Source organism: Laccaria bicolor, genomic scaffold (assembly GCF_000143565.1).
Source record: "Laccaria bicolor S238N-H82 LACBIscaffold_14 genomic scaffold, whole genome shotgun sequence".
Classification (NCBI taxonomy): domain Eukaryota; kingdom Fungi; phylum Basidiomycota; class Agaricomycetes; order Agaricales; family Hydnangiaceae; genus Laccaria; species Laccaria bicolor.
The window spans coordinates 697,965-721,943 of NW_001889885.1; the positions used below are offsets into that span (position 1 = coordinate 697,965).

The 23,979-nt window shown below is 44.5% G+C and overlaps 3 protein-coding genes across 3 annotated transcripts; 2 read left to right on the forward strand and 1 right to left on the reverse strand.

Annotated features, from left to right (window-relative positions):
- Positions 1–942: 942 nt before the first annotated feature.
- Positions 943–1,989, forward strand: LACBIDRAFT_327929 (uncharacterized protein; the record flags this gene model as incomplete). The annotated part of the gene is made up of 5 exons (XM_001881792.1): positions 943–999; positions 1,034–1,084; positions 1,266–1,269; positions 1,320–1,323; positions 1,419–1,989. 5 exons carry the CDS (start codon positions 943–945, stop codon positions 1,987–1,989), a joined length of 687 nt encoding a protein of 228 aa, XP_001881827.1.
- A 1,945-nt stretch (positions 1,990–3,934) lies between these two features.
- LACBIDRAFT_298625 (uncharacterized protein) lies at positions 3,935–20,719 on the reverse strand (the record flags this gene model as incomplete). Its single annotated transcript, XM_001881924.1, has 2 exons — positions 3,935–4,185; positions 20,375–20,719. The coding sequence occupies one exon, from the start codon at positions 20,717–20,719 to the stop codon at positions 20,534–20,536; it is 186 nt and encodes a 61-aa protein (XP_001881959.1). The 3' UTR covers positions 3,935–4,185; positions 20,375–20,533.
- A 1,350-nt stretch (positions 20,720–22,069) lies between these two features.
- LACBIDRAFT_298627 (uncharacterized protein) lies at positions 22,070–22,381 on the forward strand (the record flags this gene model as incomplete). Its single annotated transcript, XM_001881793.1, has 1 exon — positions 22,070–22,381. The coding sequence occupies one exon, from the start codon at positions 22,070–22,072 to the stop codon at positions 22,277–22,279; it is 210 nt and encodes a 69-aa protein (XP_001881828.1). The 3' UTR covers positions 22,280–22,381.
- Positions 22,382–23,979: the final 1,598 nt, after the last annotated feature.

Sequence of the window (23,979 nt, forward strand, 5' to 3'; positions counted from 1 at the left end):
GGGATTTTCCAAGGTCTGTAGTCTGATGTAAACCAATGTCGATGTGGTGTCATACTCGCCGAGGCCCCAGTGTCTGCATTCCAAAGTATGTCAGTTGATTTGGACGGCAAGTCGGTGGGGAGACAAACGGCGGCGTCTTCTTTGACAACAGGGCCATCACATCCTACTTCAACTGAAGCAGCAGCTGTGACAGCGGCCTTTCCACGTCCATGTCCTCTTCCACGTCCTCCATGGTGACTGCCAGATTTGTTCTTAACGCCGGCGCGGGCATCCAGAAGGGAAGGACAATCCTTGACACCATGACCAATGGTTTCACACAGGTAACAGACAACTTGGGAGGCGTTGGCAGCAGCTGCTGCTACTGCCTCAGCTTCAGCAGTCTTGAGGCTTTGGCGTTGGGTTTCTTCAGTCCGAAATGCCTGGAGAACGGATTCCTTTGAGAGGTTGGATAAGAGGAGCATGGATGATATGAATGAGCCATAGTCCTTGTGAGAGATCATTGCCATGATCGCTAACTCCTCATCCAGGGTCTGAATGGTGTATCCAGAGATGGGGCAGAGAACCTTGACATTCTGCATGGCAGTGTCCACACGCCCAGTAAGGTCTGTGAGGGACTTGCTCTCCTTGAGGTGAATTGCGAACAACTCCGTGAGGGAATTGAAGTGGGAGTTTGGTGCAGAGCGACTGTGAATTGACCTGAGGGTGTCCCACATGCACCTCGGCTCAGTTTGATGGCTGTCGATGTGGGCCTTGTTGGCGCTATTGAGCCACTGGTAGATTTCACTGGCAGCCTTGTAGACGCAAGTCATGTACGCTGAATGCAGAGCGATGACAGTGGCATCAGCGCCAGGTAGGGGTTCCTCAGGGACATACTCGGTGCCTAGAACAATTCCGATGATGTTTAGGGACATTAGGCATCTGAAAATACACTTCTCCCACTCAATGTACTTCGCGTCTCCTAATTTCGACATCAGCGATCAAGAGTGGTCAGTTGACATGGTGTGCAAGTTGGAATCTGATGAGATCGGATAAGGGAAGGGGATTCCTGGGAAGTCTGGCTGCTACAACTTGTGGAGCTGGACAGGTGGGTTTGCTGCGACGATAAACAGAGCGGATGAGGGGATCTTCGGTGATGCGTCTAGGGCATGGGGGCCCATAACCTGTTGAACAGGTTACAGTGGCAGCAGTGACACGAAACTGAAGGTCTCGGATTGGAGGCTAAAGGCAACCTGAGTTTCAATGGACAACTTGGACTGTGTCCGTAGTTGAGTGAGTAGTTGTAAACTAGGTAGCCATAGTCTACACACCTGTGTCTGTAGTTGAGTGAGTAGTTGTAAACTAAAGACTAAACTACAGGGGCCAGGAATTGAAAGGGCGGGATAAGCCCTAACCCTAAGTGGTCTCAAGTGCACGCACAGAATATTCAACAACTTCGTCAAGGCTTGCCCACTTTCTCTTGACACTGCTATTCAGGTTTCCTGCTCACATCACACTTCCTCATCCCAGACCAGTCCACCACCCCTTCTTGTCAATGCTGAAGCTCAAGCTCAGCCTATGGATTTGACTCCTGCTGCTACCACTACTTCTACCCTGGATTCCCCAGCTTTCGATTGGTCTGAGGATGCCGCTGCCATACCCATTACTCCCATATTCCCTAAAAATCAACCTTACCGCGACCTTTCAGCTGTCCGCACCTCCAAAGCCAACCCCTTCAGCTCATTAGCACATCGGAATCGCTGTTCTCAATTGCCTTTGGGAAATTGTGACATTTCTGGGCCCCAGCCACCATTTCGGCCATGTCAAGCCCCACCATTCTCTCTGGGCTCACAAACTACTCCTCTTCAATGCTTCATTCCACTCTTCAACCCCACCACACTGCCATTACCATCAACCCCATTGAAGATTCCTAGTGCTCTTGATTGGGAATCCAATCCATGTCTCTTGGATTTGAGTCGAGCATTGAAGGCACTTGGTTGGATTCATCAGTGATCTTTCTTCAAGTTTACATTCCTACTGTGTCCATCACATCTTTTTCTTTCATTGCTTTGCTTAACTTTGGATTTCTACTCTACATTTTTCTTAGTCCTCTTAGATTTCTTCTTTTTTTCAGCAGCTGGCAACTGGGATGTCGCCTTATGGGAAGGGGGCAGATGGAATAGGGATTCCCTGCTCCAGAGCGCGGTCACGTGCACGTAGATACACACATCACATGTGGTACATACTCACCGCAATACCACCATCTACCCAGCTAGCTACACTAACTGGGAAAAAAGAATGTCTGGTCATTTTTTGGACAAAGTTGGTGCTGTAACACAAGAACCAAACATTTTCAGAACTAAGCTCTGGTGTATGAGACATAGCTAAGGAGGTGTAGATGGTACATACCAAGTCTGGGGATGAATGAATGAAAACTCAGGATAAGGCAGAGCATTCACTGTGACAACTTCCAAAAATGGGATTTGACAAAATAGGAAATTCTGAATGACTGCAACCTACTGGAAGCAATTCACAATTTGAAGCAGAAATATTTTAAACACTCAATCTCCCTGCTATTGTCATAAGCCCCATAAAGTCTCTGAGATATAAAATTCTATAGTCTCCCCAAAAAAGTGAATTTGAATTGATTCCCCTCCTTGGACATTTGCAGTTGCAAATATTGCCCAGGATTGATAGGAGAAGGTATCTATTGTCATAGTATTGTACATATACATAACTATTACTATTCCATGATCTGATTTGACCACATTGCCAGGAATAAAGCATTTAATGGCTAATAAAACTTCAAGAAACTGTGAAAATTAAGAGATATATAGTCAATATGGTTCCCAGAAACCCTGCTTCCAAGGGGTTACAGTTAATATGGGTGTTTTGAAATGTCCATGCCAAGTGCTTCTACCTATCTCTTGAGTTTTGGGCACAGATGCTTCTCAAATGGCCCACAAAGCTCACTGAAGCATGACAGAGAGATTTCCAAATCAGGCCTAGAAAGGTCTGGGGGTCTCAGATCCTTGTATGAACAGGACCTCTGTTTATTTCCTTGGGATAGTGTTCCTAGGTATGAGATGTGCCTTGTGAAATATTTTCAGCCCCAATTCACCAAGAAAAATGTCAAGGATTGGTCCAGGACGATTGCTCTATGCAAAATGTACTTTTCTTGGGGACTATTCAAGTTATACCCAGTGTAAATTTATTTGCTATCATATTATACTTCAGGTGTTGTTTAAAGGACATCCTGAGTCTCCATGGATTAACTCAAAAGGGTGGTAGCATTTTTTCTTCTTGCAGAAAGAAGGACTGATGTTGTAGATACTTGTTTACTTTCAGAAAAACTCTGGAAATTAACTTCTACAGACATCATGCAATGGTCATTTTAACATTTCTACCTACCTTTTGTATTATACACACTACAAACATTAATAGGGAGTCATTTTTCCTCATTCCAACAAATATATTGAGTGAAAAATACATAAAGTGGAGAACAAGTTCAAATTTACCTTTTAGGGGAGGATATAAATTTTCTAGCCCAAAGACTTTATGAAGCTCATAACAATAGCAGGGAGATCCAGTGTTCAAAATATCTCTTCCTCAAGTTGTGAATTGCTTTCAGTAGGTTGCAGTCATTCAGAATTTCCTATTTTGTCAAATCCCATTTTTGGAAGTTGTCACAGTGAATGCTCTGCCTTATCCTGAGTTTTCATTCATTCATCCCCAGACTTGGTATGTACAATCTACACCTCCTTAGCTATGTCTCATACACCAGAGCTTAGTTCTGAAAATGTTTGGTTCTTGTGTTACAGCACCAACTTTGTCCAAAAAAATGACCAGACATTCTTTTTTCCCAGTTAGTGTATATGCTGGGGAAGCACCTCTGCCCATTCCACCATACTTAAAGAGTGAACTTTGCGTCCATGTCAACATCAAGAATGAGCAACCAAATTTTTATTGCGCAATGATAGCAATGTACTATACAACCTATAATATGAATGACTGGGTAGGTATACAACAAGGCAGGATCTAAACAGCAGTCATTATCATGGGTGTGCATGTCGTGGTCATAATCAGAGGTGTTTTAGATACTGCAGCCGTCTGCGCGTGACCCTGCTGAAGTGTTGGTGGTACATGTCAGTGGTGGTGCTGCTGGCTGCCACTGCGGAGGCTGATGGAATAACCAACGAAGAGGCACACTTTGCGGGAACCTATAACGAGGTAGCGAGGGATTCGGGTTACTCGTTCTTAACGACGTACACGACTGGTGAGCTAAAGGAAGTGTTTGGTTCACGTTTTGGTGTGATGACCTTGCGAATAGACCTAAAAGGAAGGTCTAGAAGGATCACGCTAAGCGAGTGGCTACTTGCGCTCTGGAATGCCACGAGCGTAGCTGAACTCTCCTCTCTCGGAAAGCCGCAGGGAGGTATAGTGAGATCCTACTAGCAAGTAGGATGGAAGGATACGATAAGCGCGTATTGAGGAGAATCACGAGTTCTCCTAACGAAGTCACAATCAGCTACTCACCTTGTTACTCAATTCCTTCACTAAGCTTGAAGAAGAGTCATGAAAACGATACTCTGAATGCAAGCGTGCACGAAAATGAAGAAAGTAGTAAGATGAAGAAGTAACAAGCGTGACTAGAGGTATTGTACTACGTGTGACTGCGTGACGAGTGAGTAAGGAACCGTTTCCATTGCACAGGGAATATTCTACTATGAGATACCATACTGTCTCCTCACAAAGCCCCCCTATTCCCTGTTTAACGGGGGCGGTACTCCTCCGGTAAGCTGATATCTGTAACGCGATGTTTGTGCCAGTCAATAGGAAATCCATCTGTAAGTCTCGCATGGAGGCGACGCAATGATTCTGGAACTGTTTGATTCAATTTCTCTTTCGGTCCACGGAAGCTGCGGTTACGACGACGGAAATAATCCTTCCACATCCCTGAAGTCTTGAACTTAGCCGTGCCTTGTAGTATGTCCTTTGTCAAGTCAGAAAACATATCGTCCATCTTGGAATCCCATTCTCCTGTCCAGAAGTAACAGCCTTCGTCCAGGATGTCTTTGGAAGGATACAACGATTTGTCCTTGTCACCGTCGCTGCGAATACATCCGAAAAGAACATCAATTTCTTGAGGCATCATTTCGTCCGTGTAAAGAAACATAGGGTGCTCATCCTCGGAGTCGATGTTACCTCGACGATGAAGATACACATCTGGCAAGGGTCCGTCCATGAATTGCGCAACCAGCTCTGCACCACCCCATTTGCGACCTAACCAGGCTTCGGGACCACCCATCCCTATCAACACGCGCGCGTGTGGTCGACGGATGATGTCGTTGATGCAGCTCATGTAGTAGGCCTTAAGGGCGCCTTGGGCTGTGTACGCGAAGGGAGGTTCCAGGGCGGATGACGGTTTGCCTACAAGACGGTCAGTGTCCGAAACTTCCTCTGGCTTGAATCTGCCGAAGTCTTCCACCTTGACGCCTATCTTGAAAGGTAACCCCCATCGAACGGCTTTGTACAACAGCGCGGGTAGAGTAGAGCAATCAGGGGAGCATGCGGCCCAGTATCGCAGACAGGCTTGCACGCTTTCGCTTCCTATCAAGAGATAGCCCACCTCCAGGAAGTCTGGATTCCAAGACAGCGTCTTCTTGCTGGTCCAAGGGGGATTCATAATGTCGAACGTTTGTCCCATTCTTCGTAGCTCGTCCACAAAGCGAGCGCGTTGTGGGGGAAGGGAAATGGCCGAACGTGATGAGGAACTGGTAGGGGAAGCTGAACGTCTGCGTGCCAGGAGACCTCTCCCTCGTCGCTCAAGAGATCGTTGTGCGCTGTTAGATGAGTCCCTGGAAATCACTCCGCCAATGGTCGTGTTCACCATGGAACGAATCCATTGAGAATCTTGAGAAAGTGGCGAGCAGGGCCTAGGGATGGAGAGTTGGGGATAGGTAGCCGGTGCCCAGTGAGGTCGAGGCAAGAGGTCTGGGGATCCGTCTACAAACGAAACTGTGTCCCCTTTGTGAATTGTCATGGGGGTGTCGTCCAAACGGTCCAGCAGCGGCATTCGACCCAACTCATCAAAATGTTTCCCTGGAGAAGGTCCGTACACACCTTTGAAGATCTCACGAATCTCGCGATCACTGCGCCGAGCTTCTCTTGTTGCGCCCGAGCCCTCCTGGCCAGCGTCCTGATCGCAGCCGGTGGTTGTGACTCGAGGGCGCCATCTCCAGATGGTAACTGCCTCGTCTGGTGACCCTTCGTCAATGGTAAAGTGGTAACGTTCCACGTAGTCCCTAATGATGTCGTCATCTACTAATAGTCTGCCTCTCCAGCCTTCGAAGTCACACATATAAACCCTCGCCATAGCAGGGATGTCGGCAAAACCGGGGGAGGACATGGAGGTTGGATCCTCCCGTAGCTGGAAGAAATCGTCGTATTTCTTCATTTCGTCAATTTCATCCTGAGATCCCAACATCTCCGCTCCGAATACTTCAGCTTTGTCCAGCGCCTTGCAAGTGTCGTGATAGGCTTGCAGGATAGCTGGGGACAAGCGAAGAAAGCGAGAGTGGACGGACATGTTCTTCATCCAGAAGTAGTACAAAGGCACATTCTCTGCCAATAGATGCCCCACATTCAAGGTTCTGTAATGTTGGAGTACGTCAATCATGACTCCACGCTTCTGCAGGCTACGCAGACCAAAAGAGTTGATAAAATCGACCATCCATCCCTCCAAAGGGGCACCCCAACTCGTCACTGACGAAGACCACCAATTTAAAAACCCTAAGTAGTCCTTCACCCTGGCTTTGGCATCCTCCACCACTGTATTGGCAGATTGCGCGGAATCCCAGCCTGAGGAAAGGCGGAGGTAGTTGAATTTCATGGGATGCTCGGTTCCTACGACGAATGGTGGGTTGGACACGATGGCGTCGATGCACAGCCAGAGTTTTGTAAGGCATTCTTCCGCCTGGCTGCGTAAAGCCATGTTGAAGTAGAATCTGCCATCGCCGCCGACGCTCGGGGCACTGCCGTCGCTGAAGTACCAAGGGATGTTGTTGTTTTCATCCGCGAAATAGTTTACGACCGTCCACGCGTCCCAATGGTAGCAGTCCGTGTACCACATAGGACGGTTTGTCCAAGTCCAGCCTGGGGGGCGAGCAGCCTCTTCCAGAGACTGAAATGCACGATCCTCCAGGGCTTGCTGGAATACTTCAGTAGAGGGGATTTTCCCTGCGGACGCGTTAAGGGCAATCCACTCGCCTGCACTCAAATACTCCTGGACAGAGGTAGGTACAACGCTGTCGCCATCAATGTATAAGCAGTCCATCGGTTGGAGATCCGTTGACAGTGTTGGTCGTGTAGAATCGAAGTTAGCGATGGTGAGGTAGAGGGGAATGAAATGAAAAGAAAGAAAGAAAGGTGAAGGAGAAAGATCAAAGAACAAAAGAAAGGAAGCATGTGTCGTCCGAACTCGGATATCTCCGTGATCCGAACGATATAATTTATCTCCGAATCGATCTTATCCACTCCTTGGAGTTTCGTCGTCGGCCTTACGCTTCTGCCATAACGAAACTACCTCCGGAGCATTCCTCAGGGACCTCTTAGGTTCCCAGGTGTCGTACAGTGGGCTGTAGCCTTCCCATCTGATTAAGTATTCCAATCCTTTTTTTGTACGCCTCTCTGCAATTATTTTTTCCACTTCATATTCTTCCTCTGCGAGTCTGCATGTTCTAGTCTCCGGTAAAGTCGCTCTCTCCCCATACTCTTGTGACGGCTCAACGTATTTCTTCAAGTGTTGATAGTTGAACACCGGTAGGCCGGGATAAAGGTTACTCATCCGCAAACGATAGACATTGGGATTCACACGCTGAATGACTTCAAAAGGTCCAATCCATCTTTGCGTCAATTTCTTGCCTTCGCCTTTAGATTCCACCCATTCCAGCGTGTGTGGATTGACTAGCACTCGATCCCCTTGTTTTAGGTCGGGAATTGGTTTTCTTCCTTTATTATAGGATCTAACTTGTTGATTCTGCGCTTTAGCTATCGCTTGGCGCACGCTATCTCTGTGCATCGCTAAGGTGTCCAAAAAGGTGATGGCTTCAGGAGTCAAGTTCCTACTCGCGACGTCATCAGCTCTCCTTGTTCCGACGAAGTCCAATGGCGTCCTTGGGTGAAAACTGAGTAATAGATGGAATGGTGCAGTGCCAATAGAAGAATGAACAGTGCTATTATAGGCGAATTCCAGCAGGTGGAGCCACGACGCCCACTGATCTTTCTGCCCTGCAATGAAAGCTCGTATCATCGTGGTAAGCAACTTGTTTACCACCTCTGTCTGTCCATCATGTTGGGGGTGGTGGGAGGACGATAAGCTCATCTTCGTTTGCAAAGCTTTGGCTATGCCCCTCCAAAAATCAGTAGTCCATCGTGGATCCTGGTCGGTAATAATGCTTTCGGGCAACCCGAATTTGCATGCGATGTGCTTCACGAATAAAAGAGCGAATCCCTCTGTATCCAGGCCTGTCGTCACTGGAATGAACGACGCATGCTTCGTGAGTCTGTCTACCACCACGAATATAGCGTTAAACCCTTCTGACCATGGCAGACTCACAATGAAGTCCATGGAAATTGACTGATATGGCCGTGATGGAATTGGGTTAGGTATCAAGAGACCAAACTTGTTGAAATTCGAATATTTCGTCTTCTGGCAGACGTCGCAAGAACTGCAGTATCGCGCAATGTCGATCTTCATCCTTTTCCAGTAAAACCTGGAGCTCAGAGACTGCCATAGTCTTTCCGGTCCCGCGTGGGCTGAATGGAAAGGATTTTCGTGAGCCTCCTTCAAAATGAAGTTTCTCTGACTGATAGGCACGCAGAGACGTGGCTGATAATTCTCGTTGTTGAAGAATATCATTCCATCTTGTCAACGAAGAAGCGTCTTCCTGGCGTCACAATGTCCTCGCTATACGTAGCGTCTCTTGCAATAGCTTTGAACATGGGGTCCTCTTCGTAGGATTTTCTCCATTCCGCTTTAGCGACATCACTCATGGTCAGATGAACTGTAGGGGGCGGATTCAATGCTCCCCAGTACTCATTTGAAGTCTCCAACATGTCTAACTCATTCGTTTCAGGGACGGGCGATGGTTCGTCTTCCACCTCCAACCATTTGTTCCTGGATCTGACATTAATCATTGCTTCTTTTGGAGTATCCAGACAGTCCTCTATCGACCAAGCTGCAAAAGCGAATGTGAATGCAGCCATCTTCTCAGCGGGGAGGACTTCCTGTCGTTCGTCCAACGTCTCTTTAGCACGTATGGATGGTTCATTCAGCTCCATTGGTGAAATTTGACTAGGAGGAGCGCGTGGCAAATGTGATAACGGATCAACATTGGAATGAACTCGACCCGCACGATGGATAATCTTGAGCTTGGGAGCATAAGCTGAAAAAATTACCCCCCAAGCAGCTAATCTCCGGTTGGCGTTTTCGTAGGTACGTGCCCATTGCAAGGCGGAGTGGTCGGTGATCAGCAATATGTCCTCCCCTTCTATAAAAGGTTGGAATTTGACCAAACCTTCTTTTGCTGCTAAGGCTTCTCTCTCGGTCGTGGAATATCTAGTCTCAGCACTTTTGAACAGCCTGGACCAATAGCCGATTACCCGCTTGACGTGAACCATGGTGTCGTTGAAGTTAGCAGCCCATTCATCTGAGAAGACATGATCTTTTCCCTTGGAACTCATGGCAGTAACTAGGCGGGGAGGTGGCAGGCCATTATCGAATGCTTTTTTGAGCCGGTCATAGGTGCGCGTTCCCTTCAAATCGTTCACCTTGATAGGCTGAACTTGCTGTAGTGAACAACCTAGAGCTTCATCCGAGGCATCCGTGTATAAACGATACGGAAGGCCTTCCATGGGATGTCCTAGCACTGGACTCGATTTCAAGGACAACTTTGCGGATTCGAAAGCGTGTTCCTGTTCCACACCCCAATGCCACTTACAACCCTTGCGTAAAAGCTGAAACAAAGGTGCGCAAATTGAAGCATAATATGGAATGAACGCTGAGAAATACACCACCATCCCTAGGAAAGCTTGTAATTGCGAAAGTTTCCTCGGCCTCTCTAAATCCATGATGGCACTGACTTTCTCTGCATGAGTCGACAGGCCCAGACGTGATACTTTATGCCCTAGGAGTAGGATGGAACCGTAGAATAAATGACATTTCTTTGGAGAGAGGGTGATTCCCGCATTTTTGATGGCTTCCAGCACTTTATCCAAGTGGATTAGATGTTCCTCATAAGATTTCGAGTATATGACAATGTCATCGATGTAGACCAAGCAAAAAATCCATAAGTAAGGAGCTAGTATGCCTTGCATCACTCTCTGAAAGATTGACGGTCCATTACGAAGGCCAAACGGGAGTCGCTTGAATTGGAATAAACCCCGATGAGTCCTAAAAGCGGTTTTCTCAATATCCTCTTCAGCTAGTTCCAATTGGGTGAAACCTGATAACGCATCCAGAGAGGATAGAACTTGCACGCCCGATAAGGAAGCTAAAATGTCAGATTGACGCGGTATAGGAAATTCGTCGGGGATGGTTACTGCATTGAGCTTACGGTAGTCCACGCAGAATCTTGGCTTTCCGTTACGATAAGCGATGACGACGGGCGCGCTCCAAGGACTCTTTGAGGGTTCAATGACACCCTGTTCAAACCATTTATCGATTTGCTCATCGATGACGACCCATTTCTGCGGAGAAGCATTATACATGGGCGCTGATATGGGAACTTGTCCATCGACTGTGCGTATATGCACTTTGGCAGGTAGATTCCCCAACCTTCCATCAAATCCAAACGCTTTGACCCTTTTGCGCAACATAGCCCAAGCCTTGTCCTTCAAAGAGTCCGGTAACGTCCCCACATCGATCAGATCCTCGAGATGATCTGACGAATAAACTGTAGGGTCCGGCATGGCTGCGGTTTTAGGTCCATAATCCTCCTGTTCGTCTTCCGGTTGTTCTGTCTGTTCACTCCCCTGCACTAGTGGCTACCACTTTATTTCTATAACCTAGACCCAAGCCTAGAGGGTCATTTCTATAACTTAGACTTAAGCCTAGAGGCCATATCTATAATGCTTAGGATTTTTTGAAAGGCATTTCAAATGTAGGCCTGGGTATTTCATAGTGAATTTTCCATAGATACCCAGTGCATTTTCTGCGAAGTTTCAAATGCAGCCCTGGATATTTCATTGTGATTTTTCAATAGATACCCTGGGCATTTCATTGCGATTTTTCAAATGTATCCCTGGGTATTTCATTGTGATTTTTCAAATGTATCCCTGGTGTATTTCATTGCAAAATTTCAATGGATACCTGGCACATTTCATTGCGATTTTTCAATAGATACCCTGGGTATTTCATTGCGATTCTTCAAATGTATCCCTGGATATTTCATTGCAAAATTTCAATGGATACCTGGCGCATTTCATTGCGATTTTTCAATAGATACCCTGGGTATTTCATTGCGATTTTTCAAATGTATTCCTGGGTATTTCATTGCGATTTTTCAAATGTATCCCTGGGTATTTCATTGCGATTTTTCAATAGATACCCTGGGCATTTCATTGCAAAATTTCAAATGTATCCCTGGATATTTCATTGCGATTTTTCAAATGTATTCCTGGGTATTTCATTGCAAAATTTCAAATGTATCCCTGGATATTTCATTGCAAAATTTCAATGGATACCTGGCGCATTTCATTGCGATTTTTCAATAGGTACCCTGGGCATTTCACTGCGATTTTTCAAATGTATTCCTGGGTATTTCCTTGCGATTTTTCAAATGTATTCCTGGGTATTTCATTGTGATTTTTCAAATGTATTCCTTGGTATTCCATTGTGATTTTTCGATAGATACCCTTGGCATTTCATTGCGATTTTTCAAATGTATTCCTCAGTATTTCATTGCAAAATTTCAAATGTAGCCCTGGGCATTTCATTGCGATTTTTCAAATGTATTCCTGGGTATTTCATTGCGATTTTTCAATAGATACCCTTGGTATTTCATAGCAATTTTTCAATAGATACCCTTGGTATTTCATAGCAATTTTTCAAATATATCCCTGGGTATTTCATTGCAAAATTTCAAATGTAGCCCTGGGCATTTCATTGCAATTTTTCACATGTATCCCTGGATATTTCATTGCAATTTTTCAAATGTATCCCACATGTCAGGGTCCATGCAATGGGCTTCCCTGGAGGGTGGTCACATGACCAATTACCAAAAATGGTCAAGAAACGAAAGTTGTAGCCCTACACTGTAGCTTCCCAAATCTGTTTGAATTATGTTCTGAAGTGCTCCCATTGTGGAGATATGAGGTAAAGGAATTTCAAAAGCGTCGCCTTTTTTTTTTTTCTTTTTCTGTTTTTCTGTATGAAAACAAAACCAAATAACATGATTTCAGTATATTCAGAAAGCTAAAGAAAGGGCTACAATTATTGTATCGTGGGAAAAATGACTAAAAAAGGAAGGTGCATCCTGTACTATAAGAATCAGATATAGACTACCAAGTTTACTGATAGACTACAAAAAAGTCGGACTTAGACTACACAGTTTACTGATACACTATAAAAGACTACAAAAGTCGAAATTAGACTACAAAGTTTACTAATACACTACAAAAGACTACAAAAGCGTGGACTTAGACTACACAGTTAGGGTTAGAGTCAAAAGGTTATCTTGACTACAAAGTTTGTAGTGTGCGCTTTTTCATTAAAAAAGTTTGAAGTGTCCGCTTTTTGAGACTACAAAAGTTGTAGTGTTGCGCTTTTTCATTAAAAAAGTTTGTAGTGTCCGCTTTTTGAGACTACAAAAGTTTGTAGTGTGCGCTTTTTTATTAGAAGAGTTTGTAGTGTCTGCTTTTTCATTTAAAAAAGTTTGTAGTTGACATGTAGTTTATGGTGTCCTTGGCCCTATCTATGTTATGGGGATGAGGTTGAAGGATTGCCATCATATTGCCAGTGCTGCAGCATTAGTATTTGACATCATGCACAAGTTGTCTTTCACATTAGGAAAGGCCATTCTATGTCTTTCATATTGATACCTACTGTCCTATCTCAAGACATAATTGTAAGCTCATATGGGGATATGGCTGAAGGATTGACATGACTTTACATATTGCTATTGCCACATCATCAGTTCCTCACATCATGCCCAAGTTGGCTTTCAAGCTAGAGAAGGCTATTCATGTTGATATCTACTCAATACATGGTCAACTTACAACATAACCTGTCTTCAAGACACCTCAAAGGATGAATCAGCCCATCATCCTACAGCCCTCAAAGACCTGTATCAAAGTTGACTATGTTTGGGACAGGCCAGTAGTTATCAATGTGAAATCAGACAGTGTAAAAGGCAAACTTGGTCATGATGTCAAAAACTGGTCATGTCATGTCAATGAGCTTGCAATTATGTCTTGAGATAGGACAGTAGGTATCAATATGAAAGACATAGAATGGCCTTTCCTAATGTGAAAGACAACTTGTGCATGATGTCAAATACTAATGCTGCAGCACTGGCAATATGATGGCAATCCTTCAACCTCATCCCCATAACATAGATAGGGCCAAGGACACCATAAACTACATGTCAACTACAAACTTTTTTAAATGAAAAAGCAGACACTACAAACTCTTCTAATAAAAAAGCGCACACTACAAACTTTTGTAGTCTCAAAAAGCGGACACTACAAACTTTTTTAATGAAAAAGCGCAACACTACAACTTTTGTAGTCTCAAAAAGCGGACACTTCAAACTTTTTTAATGAAAAAGCGCACACTACAAACTTTGTAGTCAAGATAACCTTTTGACTCTAACCCTAACTGTGTAGTCTAAGTCCACGCTTTTGTAGTCTTTGTAGTGTATTAGTAAACTTTGTAGTCTAATTTCGACTTTTGTAGTCTTTTATAGTGTATCAGTAAACTGTGTAGTCTAAGTCCGACTTTTTTGTAGTCTATCAGTAAACTTGGTAGTCTATATCTGATTCTTATAGTACAGGATGCACCTTCCTTTTTTAGTCATTTTTCCCACGATACAATAATTGTAGCCCTTTCTTTAGCTTTCTGAATATACTGAAATCATGTTATTTGGTTTTGTTTTCATACAGAAAAACAGAAAAAGAAAAAAAAAAAAGGCGACGCTTTTGAAATTCCTTTACCTCATATCTCCACAATGGGAGCACTTCAGAACATAATTCAAACAGATTTGGGAAGCTACAGTGTAGGGCTACAACTTTCGTTTCTTGACCATTTTTGGTAATTGGTCATGTGACCACCCTCCAGGGAAGCCCATTGCATGGACCCTGACATGTGGGATACATTTGAAAAATTGCAATGAAATATCCAGGGATACATGTGAAAAATTGCAATGAAATGCCCAGGGCTACATTTGAAATTTTGCAATGAAATACCCAGGGATATATTTGAAAAATTGCTATGAAATACCAAGGGTATCTATTGAAAAATCGCAATGAAATACCCAGGGATACATTTGAAAAATCGCAATGAAATACCCAGGGTATCTATTGAAAAATCGCAATGAAATGCGCCAGGTATCCATTGAAATTTTGCAATGAAATATCCAGGGATACATTTGAAAAATCACAATGAAATGCCCAGGGTATCTATTGAAAAATCGCAATGAAATATCCAGGGATACATTTGAAAAATCACAATGAAATGCCCAGGGTATCTATTGAAAAATCACAATGAAATACCCAGGAATACATTTGAAAAATCGCAATGAAATACCCAGGGATACATTTGAAAAATCGCAATGAAATACCCAGGGTATCTATTGAAAAATCGCAATGAAATGCGCCAGGTATCCATTGAAATTTTGCAATGAAATATCCAGGGATACATTTGAAAAATCGCAATGAAATACCCAGGGATACATTTGAAAAATCGCAATGAAATACCCAGGGTATCTATTGAAAAATCGCAATGAAATGCGCCAGGTATCCATTGAAATTTTGCAATGAAATATCCAGGGATACATTTGAAAAATCACAATGAAATACCCAGGGATACATTTGAAAAATCACAATGAAATGCCCAGGGTATCTATTGAAAAACCGCAAAGAAATATCTATGGCTGCATTTGAAATTTCGCAGAAAATGCGCTGGGTATCTATGGAAAATTCACTATGAAATACCCAGGCCTACATTTGAAATGCCTTTCAAAAAATCCTAAGCATTATAGATATGGCCTCTAGGCTTAAGTCTAAGTTATAGAAATGACTCTCTAGGCTTAAGTCTAGGTTATAGATAAAAGTGGTAGCCACCAGTCTCCCCTGTGTTTGAGTTTGCAAGGATATAACCGTATGTATGACTTCGGCAGCTGCTTGCAATTTTTCAAGTTCTTCTGCTGATTTTGGAGTGTCGAAGAAGCTCGCAGGATCCATCAAAGTACCTATGATTTCACCCTTTCATATGTACCGGGGATGATCGGTCGGGTTCGCAATTGGCACCCAAGGGTTAGCAGCGGAAATTAGGACATTGGGAACCGCGAAAAACGAGTTGTTCGCGTTGGCTAGCAAGTTCTTTTGGACTAACCACTCTCAATCCTCGCCTAGGTGGCCTTCTATTCGTACGTTTTTGCTTTTGTGTGGTCTCAGTTTGTAATCTTCAGCCGCTCGTACCGTTCTTTCCTCAGTCCCGAACTTCAGCTTTTGCTTGTGTCTCTTCGCTTTGTTGCGGCGGTGAAACTGCCTCTTTATGAACTGACTAACCATATACGTGCTTTGCCTAAGTCGGCCGAAGTCATTTGTTCTCTCCACTGCAACTGCACGAATCCGATGATCGTGGTGTCTGAATCCTACGTGAGTCCCTAGTTCCACATTTCGAGTTACTGACATCTCGTAAGATTGTTGATAGTCCTCTCCCAATAAGATGGGTACAGTCATATTAGGTACCACGTATGCTTCCGCTTCTGTTTCCAGGATGTCTCCAGTTTCCGTCGTCATGAAGATAGGTATTCGAACAAATCCCTTCAACTTCGAGTCTTTATCTGTCAATTGCCACAACTGGAGCCTCATTCCTTGCTTTATAGAAGGTTTGACGATCAATGATTCGTAGAATTCGTAAGAAATGAGGGTAATGTCGGTGCATGAATCTAAGCGAAGGTCTACTTCCACGTTCTTTAAACTTCCAACAAAACCTCTGGTAGATAACACTGAAACACCCACTGCAGATGTTCCTTCACGTCGAGATCTTCGCTTAGGTAGTTTGAAAAGTTTCTCTTTAGCTGGAGGCGGAAGAGAAGCGGCGATTTCTGTAGGATCCTTGATTTCTTGCGGCCGTGTGGATGGATGTGGAAAGTCATCCTGAACAGAGTCCGTTTGCTCTGATGTCGCACGAGGAAGGTCCTTGTTACTGGTAGAATCGATTGGTTCATCGCCTCCTTGGTGAGCTGACATAGCTTCTCTTTTGCAAGTCTCATCGTCTTCATCCCCTACCTGATACAGCAGGTGCTTTTCGGACTTTTCGATATTAGTGTACTCCATCCAGAATTCTTCTTCTTCTTCTTCCATAAACACGGTTTGCTTCTTCCAAGAATCTACAGGTTTATCGGACTTACATTCTCTCGAGTGACTTTCGCTCTCACTACCTAGAACAGCCTGATCAAAACCCAATTGCTCTGAATTCTTGCCTTGTTCCGAGATGAGGCGTTCGGTTACAAGAATTGCATAGACGCTGCAATAAAATCCTTCTAAGTCGTCATCTTCTTCCACCTCAATGCGATAAGCTGATTTTAACTGCTTAGCTTCATAGAAGGACCAATCCGGGCACTCCTTGTCCCAGTGGTTGTCGCTACCACAGACTTTGCATGGAGAAGGAGGCAGCCTTCCCATTTTGGTGGTTACATGGTCATTTTTACTGTAGGGGTAACCTCCCTTTGGGGGGAGTCTTTGCCTTTTCTTGAAAACTTGAAAGGCTTCCTTTAGCACATCCAGATCCGAAGTGATTTCTTGCGTGCATTCATCATGGCTGAGTTGTCCCAGAAACGCTTCGTGAATGACGTCCCCCCCAGATTCTTTTGTCGAACTCTTGCTCTCGGCGTTCCTGACTGAATGTTCATAAGGACGATTTCGATCCACTGAGATGCCAAGTTTACGGAGCGTTTGTAGCAAATTGTCCAAAGTGATGATGTTCGATGATTCATACTTCGCTGCATGTACTAACGCTAATTCATGATCCATAGCTCTCGAATATAATAAGGACGTCGAGTGGACCGTTTCCAGATTTAGTATTGGTCCCCAGGATATCGGAGCCTTCTGCATTACTAAGTAAACTTCCGTAGGCCCCCCGTCATCCGAAGCAACTAGCATCCGTGTGTGCATTATTCAACGAACAATGAAGGCGGGAGGCGATTCCCTTTCGAATCCTTCTTGACGGAAAGTTTGACTTTCGTATTTTCGGTTCATACTAATTTGCCAAGACCGACCCAGGTAATTGTCCTTGATACCTTTCAAGTAGTGCAAATAATGAGTTCTCATCCTAGATTGTTCTGAGAAGGGCAAAGTAGTAAACCACATCCAAATCCTGGAATTTTCCTTTAAACTCTTCCATAGCCAGTATCCGAGAGCGACTGGTATGTCTCCGTCTAGGGCCGCTAACTGTTGAATTTTCCAGAAGTATTCGATAGCTGTATCCTTATTGCCATCCCACACAGGTAATTGATCCTGCTTCAATTCATTCCTAATTGTAGCTACTAAATTTCCGTAGGGTGCATTCCCTTGGGGTTGTAAGTTCGGATTGAGCCCATTAGCTCCTGGTCCGTTGCCTCCTCCTCCCCCTCCGGGATTACCTCCCCCTCCTCCACCGTTAGAAGGATAGGAAGATTGAGCGTTATTGGATTGTCTATTGCGGTCATGATTGTCATTCCTGCGCGGGCGGTCGTCACCACTGTCGTCATCATCTGACCCATCTGGATCACCTTCGGGAGGATTTCCTTGATTCCTCCTTTCCTGGTTACCTGACTGTGATTGATGCAGCGAAGATCCTCCATCCGATTTAGATTCTATGGGGCGTTGATGTTGGTTTGTCGAAGCGGAAATTGCTTGACCTAGATCCTCCCTCGGTTGTTGAACGTCTGCCATATGAGGAGGTAGTGGTCGACCTTCGAAGGGATTCGAAGCTCTAGATTGAACATGGGCTGAGACCCGTGTCGTATTTGGAATGTTTTCGAAGGCTGGTGTGTGTGGAAGGCCTAAACCTACTAATATATTTGGTTGCGACGCCGTCTCTGGAGGTGGTAGAGGTATTCCACCTGGTCTAACAAAGAACTGCGAGCTGGACTTGAATGGAGTACCATATCCCACATTCAAAGCTTGAGGAGAGGTTGGTGGGCTAACAAACTCGTCCGTTATCCTCCTCTTTCCTCTTTTTACTCGGGACATATCCTCTTGTTCGTCGCGCGCTTGTTCGATGATTGTCGGTAGTTTGCTATGAACATTCTCCAGTGAATTGCTCGGTAATACGAGCACTTCATTCCATGGCGCCCCGTCCCTCAGTTTACGAGGAGATTTGACTTGGTTCTGGTGATGAGGTACGTTCTCAAATAAGTACCTTAGTCAAAGATCTAGATCGTCCAAATCTTCCATAGCTTCATAGATGCCTGCGTCTGTCGAGATAGGAGATGTAGGCATGACGGTGTTCTCTCCAGCCAAAAGACTACGATATTGTGCTTCATATTTCCAAAGGTTTTCCTGTGCCTTTCGCAATCGCATGGATAATCCCATCCAAGCTGCATGTATCTGAAGGACATCCGAAGATTCTCTCAAGATGGATAAAAACGTATCCCTAGGATCTACCTTGTAGAAAGAACTCCTTTCAGGAATTAAAGCAGACATTCATTCCAGGAAAACTTGTAACTCTCCTACTAACTGAGTAACGTCCCCTAGAAGCGTAGGATGTAGTGCAAAACTTCTTTGCGACCCTCTAAGTTCCACTACGCCATTAGATAATAGACTAGACTTTGCGGAAAGGTTAACCACTCGCTGATAAGTTGAGATATTGTCATCGCTTGACTCCTTAAACTGACGTATGAGCCGTGCCATGGGGGATCCTTCGTAACCTCTGCCTGTCTCCGGACGGAAGGTTTGCGACGAAGTGGTCTCTATGGTGGAGCTCATGTCTAACGTGTCGTTGTCGGCAAGATCTGATTCTACGATTGGAGAAGAGGTGATGCCGAGTTGCTGAGATATAGAGGAAGAGGGAAGAATTTCTCCTTGTGCGCTGATATCTGTTGTCGGTGAAATAGGGGCAGGAGTTTTAAATTCGAAAGCTCGGTAGGAGCTAGGAGTATATGAAGATTCTGGAGACGGGAACTGAGGTTGGAAACCGAAAGAGGAATGGGAAGTAGTTGAAGTGGAGCGAGGAAGGAAGCGGTGATGCTTGAATGCTGCTCAACCTTCCCACGGTTGGCTCCTTCTAAGGGATGCCGCTACGTCTGGTAAAACGTCACGCTCGCCGAAATAAGTCAGAAGAGGCTTCTTAACGTTCTTGGAAGGTTGAGGAGTCGCTGTAGTGGGTAACGTTTTCGGTTTCGCGGACACAGAACTTCTGGGTAGGGTAGTAGTTGTTGAAGTTCTGTTAGATTTAGACGGTGAAGAAGATCTTGAGCGATCGGAAGGAGTAGGTTGACTTAACAAGGAAGGAGGAGCGCCTCTACGAGGTTTCCGTTGTCTCGATCCTTTGGATCGTCCCCCACTCGCTTCTGTCCTGAGTTCTTCTTCCGTTGTAGTTGCGCTTAAGCCGACAAGGCTGTCGTTAAATCCCACAGTGTCCACCTTTGCAGGAACCTATAACGAGGTAGCGAGGGATTCGGGTTACTTGTTCTTAACGACGTACACAACTGGTGAGCTAAAGGAAGTGTTTGGTTCATGTTTTGGTGTGATGACCTTGCGAATAGACCTAAAAGGAAGGTCTAGAAGGATCACGCTAAGCGAGTGGCTACTTGCGCTCTGGAATACCACGAGCGTAGCTGAACTCTCCTCTCTCGGAAAGCCACAGGGAGGTATAGTGAGATCCTACTAGCAAGTAGGATGGAAGGATACGATAAGCGCGTATTGAGGAGAATCACGAGTTCTCCTAACGAAGTCACAATCAGCTACTCACCTTGTTACTCAATTCCTTTGCTAAGCTTGAAGAAGAGTCGTGAAGACGATACTCTGAATGCAAGCGTGCACGAAAATGAAGAAAGTAGTAAGATGAAGAAGTAACAAGCGTGACTAGAGGTATTGTACTACGTGTGACTGCGTGATGAGTGAGTAAGGAACTGTTTCCGTTGCACAGGGAATATTCTACTATGAGATACCATACTGTCTCCTCACACACTTGCCCTTCTTGAGCATGCACATCTTCCCCTTGGAGGTTGTCGACATCCCAGCAGCACCACCTTGCCGTTGCCGTTGAAGATGTGGTTGTGGTTGCGTTACCAGGAGTGAAAGTGCCACTGTTCACGAATGCAGCGACAGGAGGATGGGGGAAGGTGTACTATGGTGCACTGGCATCGAACATCTGGGAATAAAAGATACCAGAGTCGTTGTCGCTGTACGTGCCTGGCAAACTGACCAACCCCAAAGGGTCAGGGACCCCAGTGCCCAATGCGCCAACCGTGAGCCGCAAACAGGTGGGATAGAACACCGCACCGCCAAGTGATGTGGTGAGATGGAGAGCCATGATTTCATGGCAGACAAAGTAGTTTCATGGCGCGAGGTTGGATGTGACTAGTACACTTGTGAGGGAGTCGGACATTGTTGTAAATAAGTGGGGGTCGTTAGCGCAATTTGGGAGAAACTTAGAGCCAGGAGCACCACGTACATGGTCAATCTTGAACTATTTGGCGGTTTGTGTGTCAAACTCATCACAGGTCGTCGACCTGCAAGATGCTAAATATGTAAGCATTGGGCCAATATTATGAGGCCACTAGGAGATGGTCAGTGATTTTCATTCAAAAGAACGCAAAGGAGTGTATGTCGCTGCCATCAGCACCTTTCCAATCGAAGCCAAGCTGGTCACCGGGGTTTAGTGTTTGAAAGTCCGGTCTGGTCAGGTCTTTTGATGCCCAGGTGCTTTAACCACAACTGTAACCAGTCTACCCTTTTCCCAGAAGTCAAAAAGACCAGACTGGACTGGTTTCGGTCTGCATCAGTTTTAACCAGTCTATGACCGGTCTTTAGGCTAATATTTTGAAATTATGAATCAGTAAATTTATTAACATGTCTACTGGCTTTAAGACGAGCCCAAGAACGTTAAATTCGGTTAGGAATTGGTGTTTCTATAAAATAAATCTGGTACATCTACTATTTCCAAAAATATTTTACAATTTAATTCATATCTCTCTCGATTCTTTACCAAATTGTATGTTCTCGGGTGCGTTTTAAAGGGTATTTAAGGGGCTACAAAAGACCGGTCCAAACCGGTCCAAACCGGTTCACGTTAACCGGTTTTTTTGCGGTCTTAACATCTCAAAAATAAAAGACCGTAACCACAGGTCCGGTCTTTTGCAGTCTTGGTCCGGTCTGGTTACGGTTTTTTTCCAGTCATGAGACCGGACTTCCAAACACTACCAGGGTTCGCGTTGGCGATGAGGCAGTTAGGTTAGTCACCTTGGCTCATTAGTAATGGGCCACCCTGCCCTGACAATCCATCAAATGGTATGGGTCTAGCTGGACGGCCGGTTTGATTACCAGACCCCATTGTCAAAGGGGCAGCTGGACCCTGAACAATCCACCAGTAACTATGTGTGGGCCATCAGCAACAATGTCCCACACCACTGGAGCGGCTGGGTGTACCTTGAATGTCATAACCCTCTGCGGGGTTGCCCTCCACCGGGGTGTTGGTGACATGCCGGTGGCGATCATCCAGTTGAATACTTAGAATTAGAAGTCTGGCTTATACCAATCATGCATAATATTATCAACCTATGTATGCTGTTTGCTACAATTTGAGTGGAATCACTCTGCTAGACTAAGCACCACACATTGCCTCTGCAGAAATTATGCATATTGGAATGATCTGTTGGAAGTAATGTTCGCAAGTTCAGTTCAGTCCGGTTTTTTGCCCCCAAAACGCGCAACCGTGGACCGCAACCGGTCTAGGACCGACCCAGATATTGAGGGAACCGAACCGAACCACCTAGGACCGGTCTATTTCGGTCTATGGAGCCGGTTCAGACCGATCCAGACCGGTTTTTTTTCGTATAATGTATTATACCAATATAAACCATTTGTATCTTGACTATTATTACTCTGAAAAATAAACGGGTTATATGAAATAGTAAAGCATGTAAATACCCGTCATTCTACCAATTTTGAAGAGATTTAATGAAGATTTGACATAGCTATGACTGAAACCGAATTACATCTTGTAGAGACTCAGGTAAAATATGGATTTGGTTATATCTTTCTCAATTCTTAACCGTTTTTGATGAAACAAAAACCCAATAAAAGGTAATAAACGTGGTTACAAGGGTATGTAACGCACGTGACCGTTTAACCGGTTGCAACCGATCAAAACCGGTCTTTGAACGGTTTTAATATATTTTCGAAATGAGGCAACCGGCAACCGGACCAACCCCAAATTGGGGCAACTGCAACCGAAAAAAAGACCGGACCATGGACCGGTTCAGTTCGGTCCACCGGTTTTTTGCGGTCCTATGGACTGAACCTTTAAACACTAGTTGGAAGAAGCTTCACACATTTAGTCTGCAAAAGGATTTCAGTACACCAGCAAGGCAATCACTCCACAAATATTGCTCCACCAGTTATATAATTTTTTTATGGTACACCGCCGGACCAGCCACCGCACATTGACTCTGCAAACATAGAAAAAGAATTATAATGAAGTTTGACACATTTACGTTGAAAACATATCTAAGTACACAATACCACTGCAAATATTGCCCCACTGGCGGTGTCATTTTTTTATGATACGCCACCAGACCAGCCACCACAAATCACCTCTGCTTTTATATTGAAAATTTATAATAGCCTGTTAGAATATTTTTGACACGTTTACACTGAAAACAGATTTTAAGTACACAATACCTCCACAAACATTGCTTCGCCGGCGGTGTCATTTTTTTTATGATACACCACCGGACCAGCCACTGCACATTGACTCCACAAACATAGAAAAAAATTATAATGAAGTTTGACACATTTACGTTGCAAACATATTTAAGTACACAATACTTCTGCAAATATTGCTCTGCCGGCGGTGTCATTTTTTTATGATACGCCACCGGACCAGCCACCGCAAATTGCCTCCGCTTTTATACTGAAAATTTATAATAGCCTGTTAGAATACTTTTGACATGTTTATACTGAGAACATATTTAAGTACACAATACCTCCGCAAACATTGCTTTGCTGGTGGTGTCATTTTTTTATGATACACCGCCGGACCGGCCACCGCACATTGACTCCGCAAAAATAGAAAAAGAATTATAATGAAGTTTGACACATTTACGTTGAAAACATATTCAAGTACACAATACCTCCGCAAATATTGCCCTGCCGGCGGTGTCATTTTTTTATTATACGCCGCCGGACCAGGCACCGCAAATCACCTCCGCTTTTATATTGAAAATTTATAATAGCCTATTAGAATATTTTTGACATGTTTACACTGAAAACATATTTAAGTACACAATATGTCCGCAAATATTGCCCTGCCGGCGGTGTCATTTTTTTATTATATGCCGCCGGACCAGGCACCGCAAATCATCTCCGCTTTTATATTGAAAATTTATAATAGCCTGTTAGAATATATTTGACACATTTACACTGAAAACATATTTAAGTACACAATACCTCCACAAACATTGCTTCACCGGCGGTGTCATTTTCTTTATGATACACCATCAGACCAGCCACCACACATTGTCTCTGCTTTTATATTGAAAATTTATAATGGCCTGTTAGGATGTGTTTGAC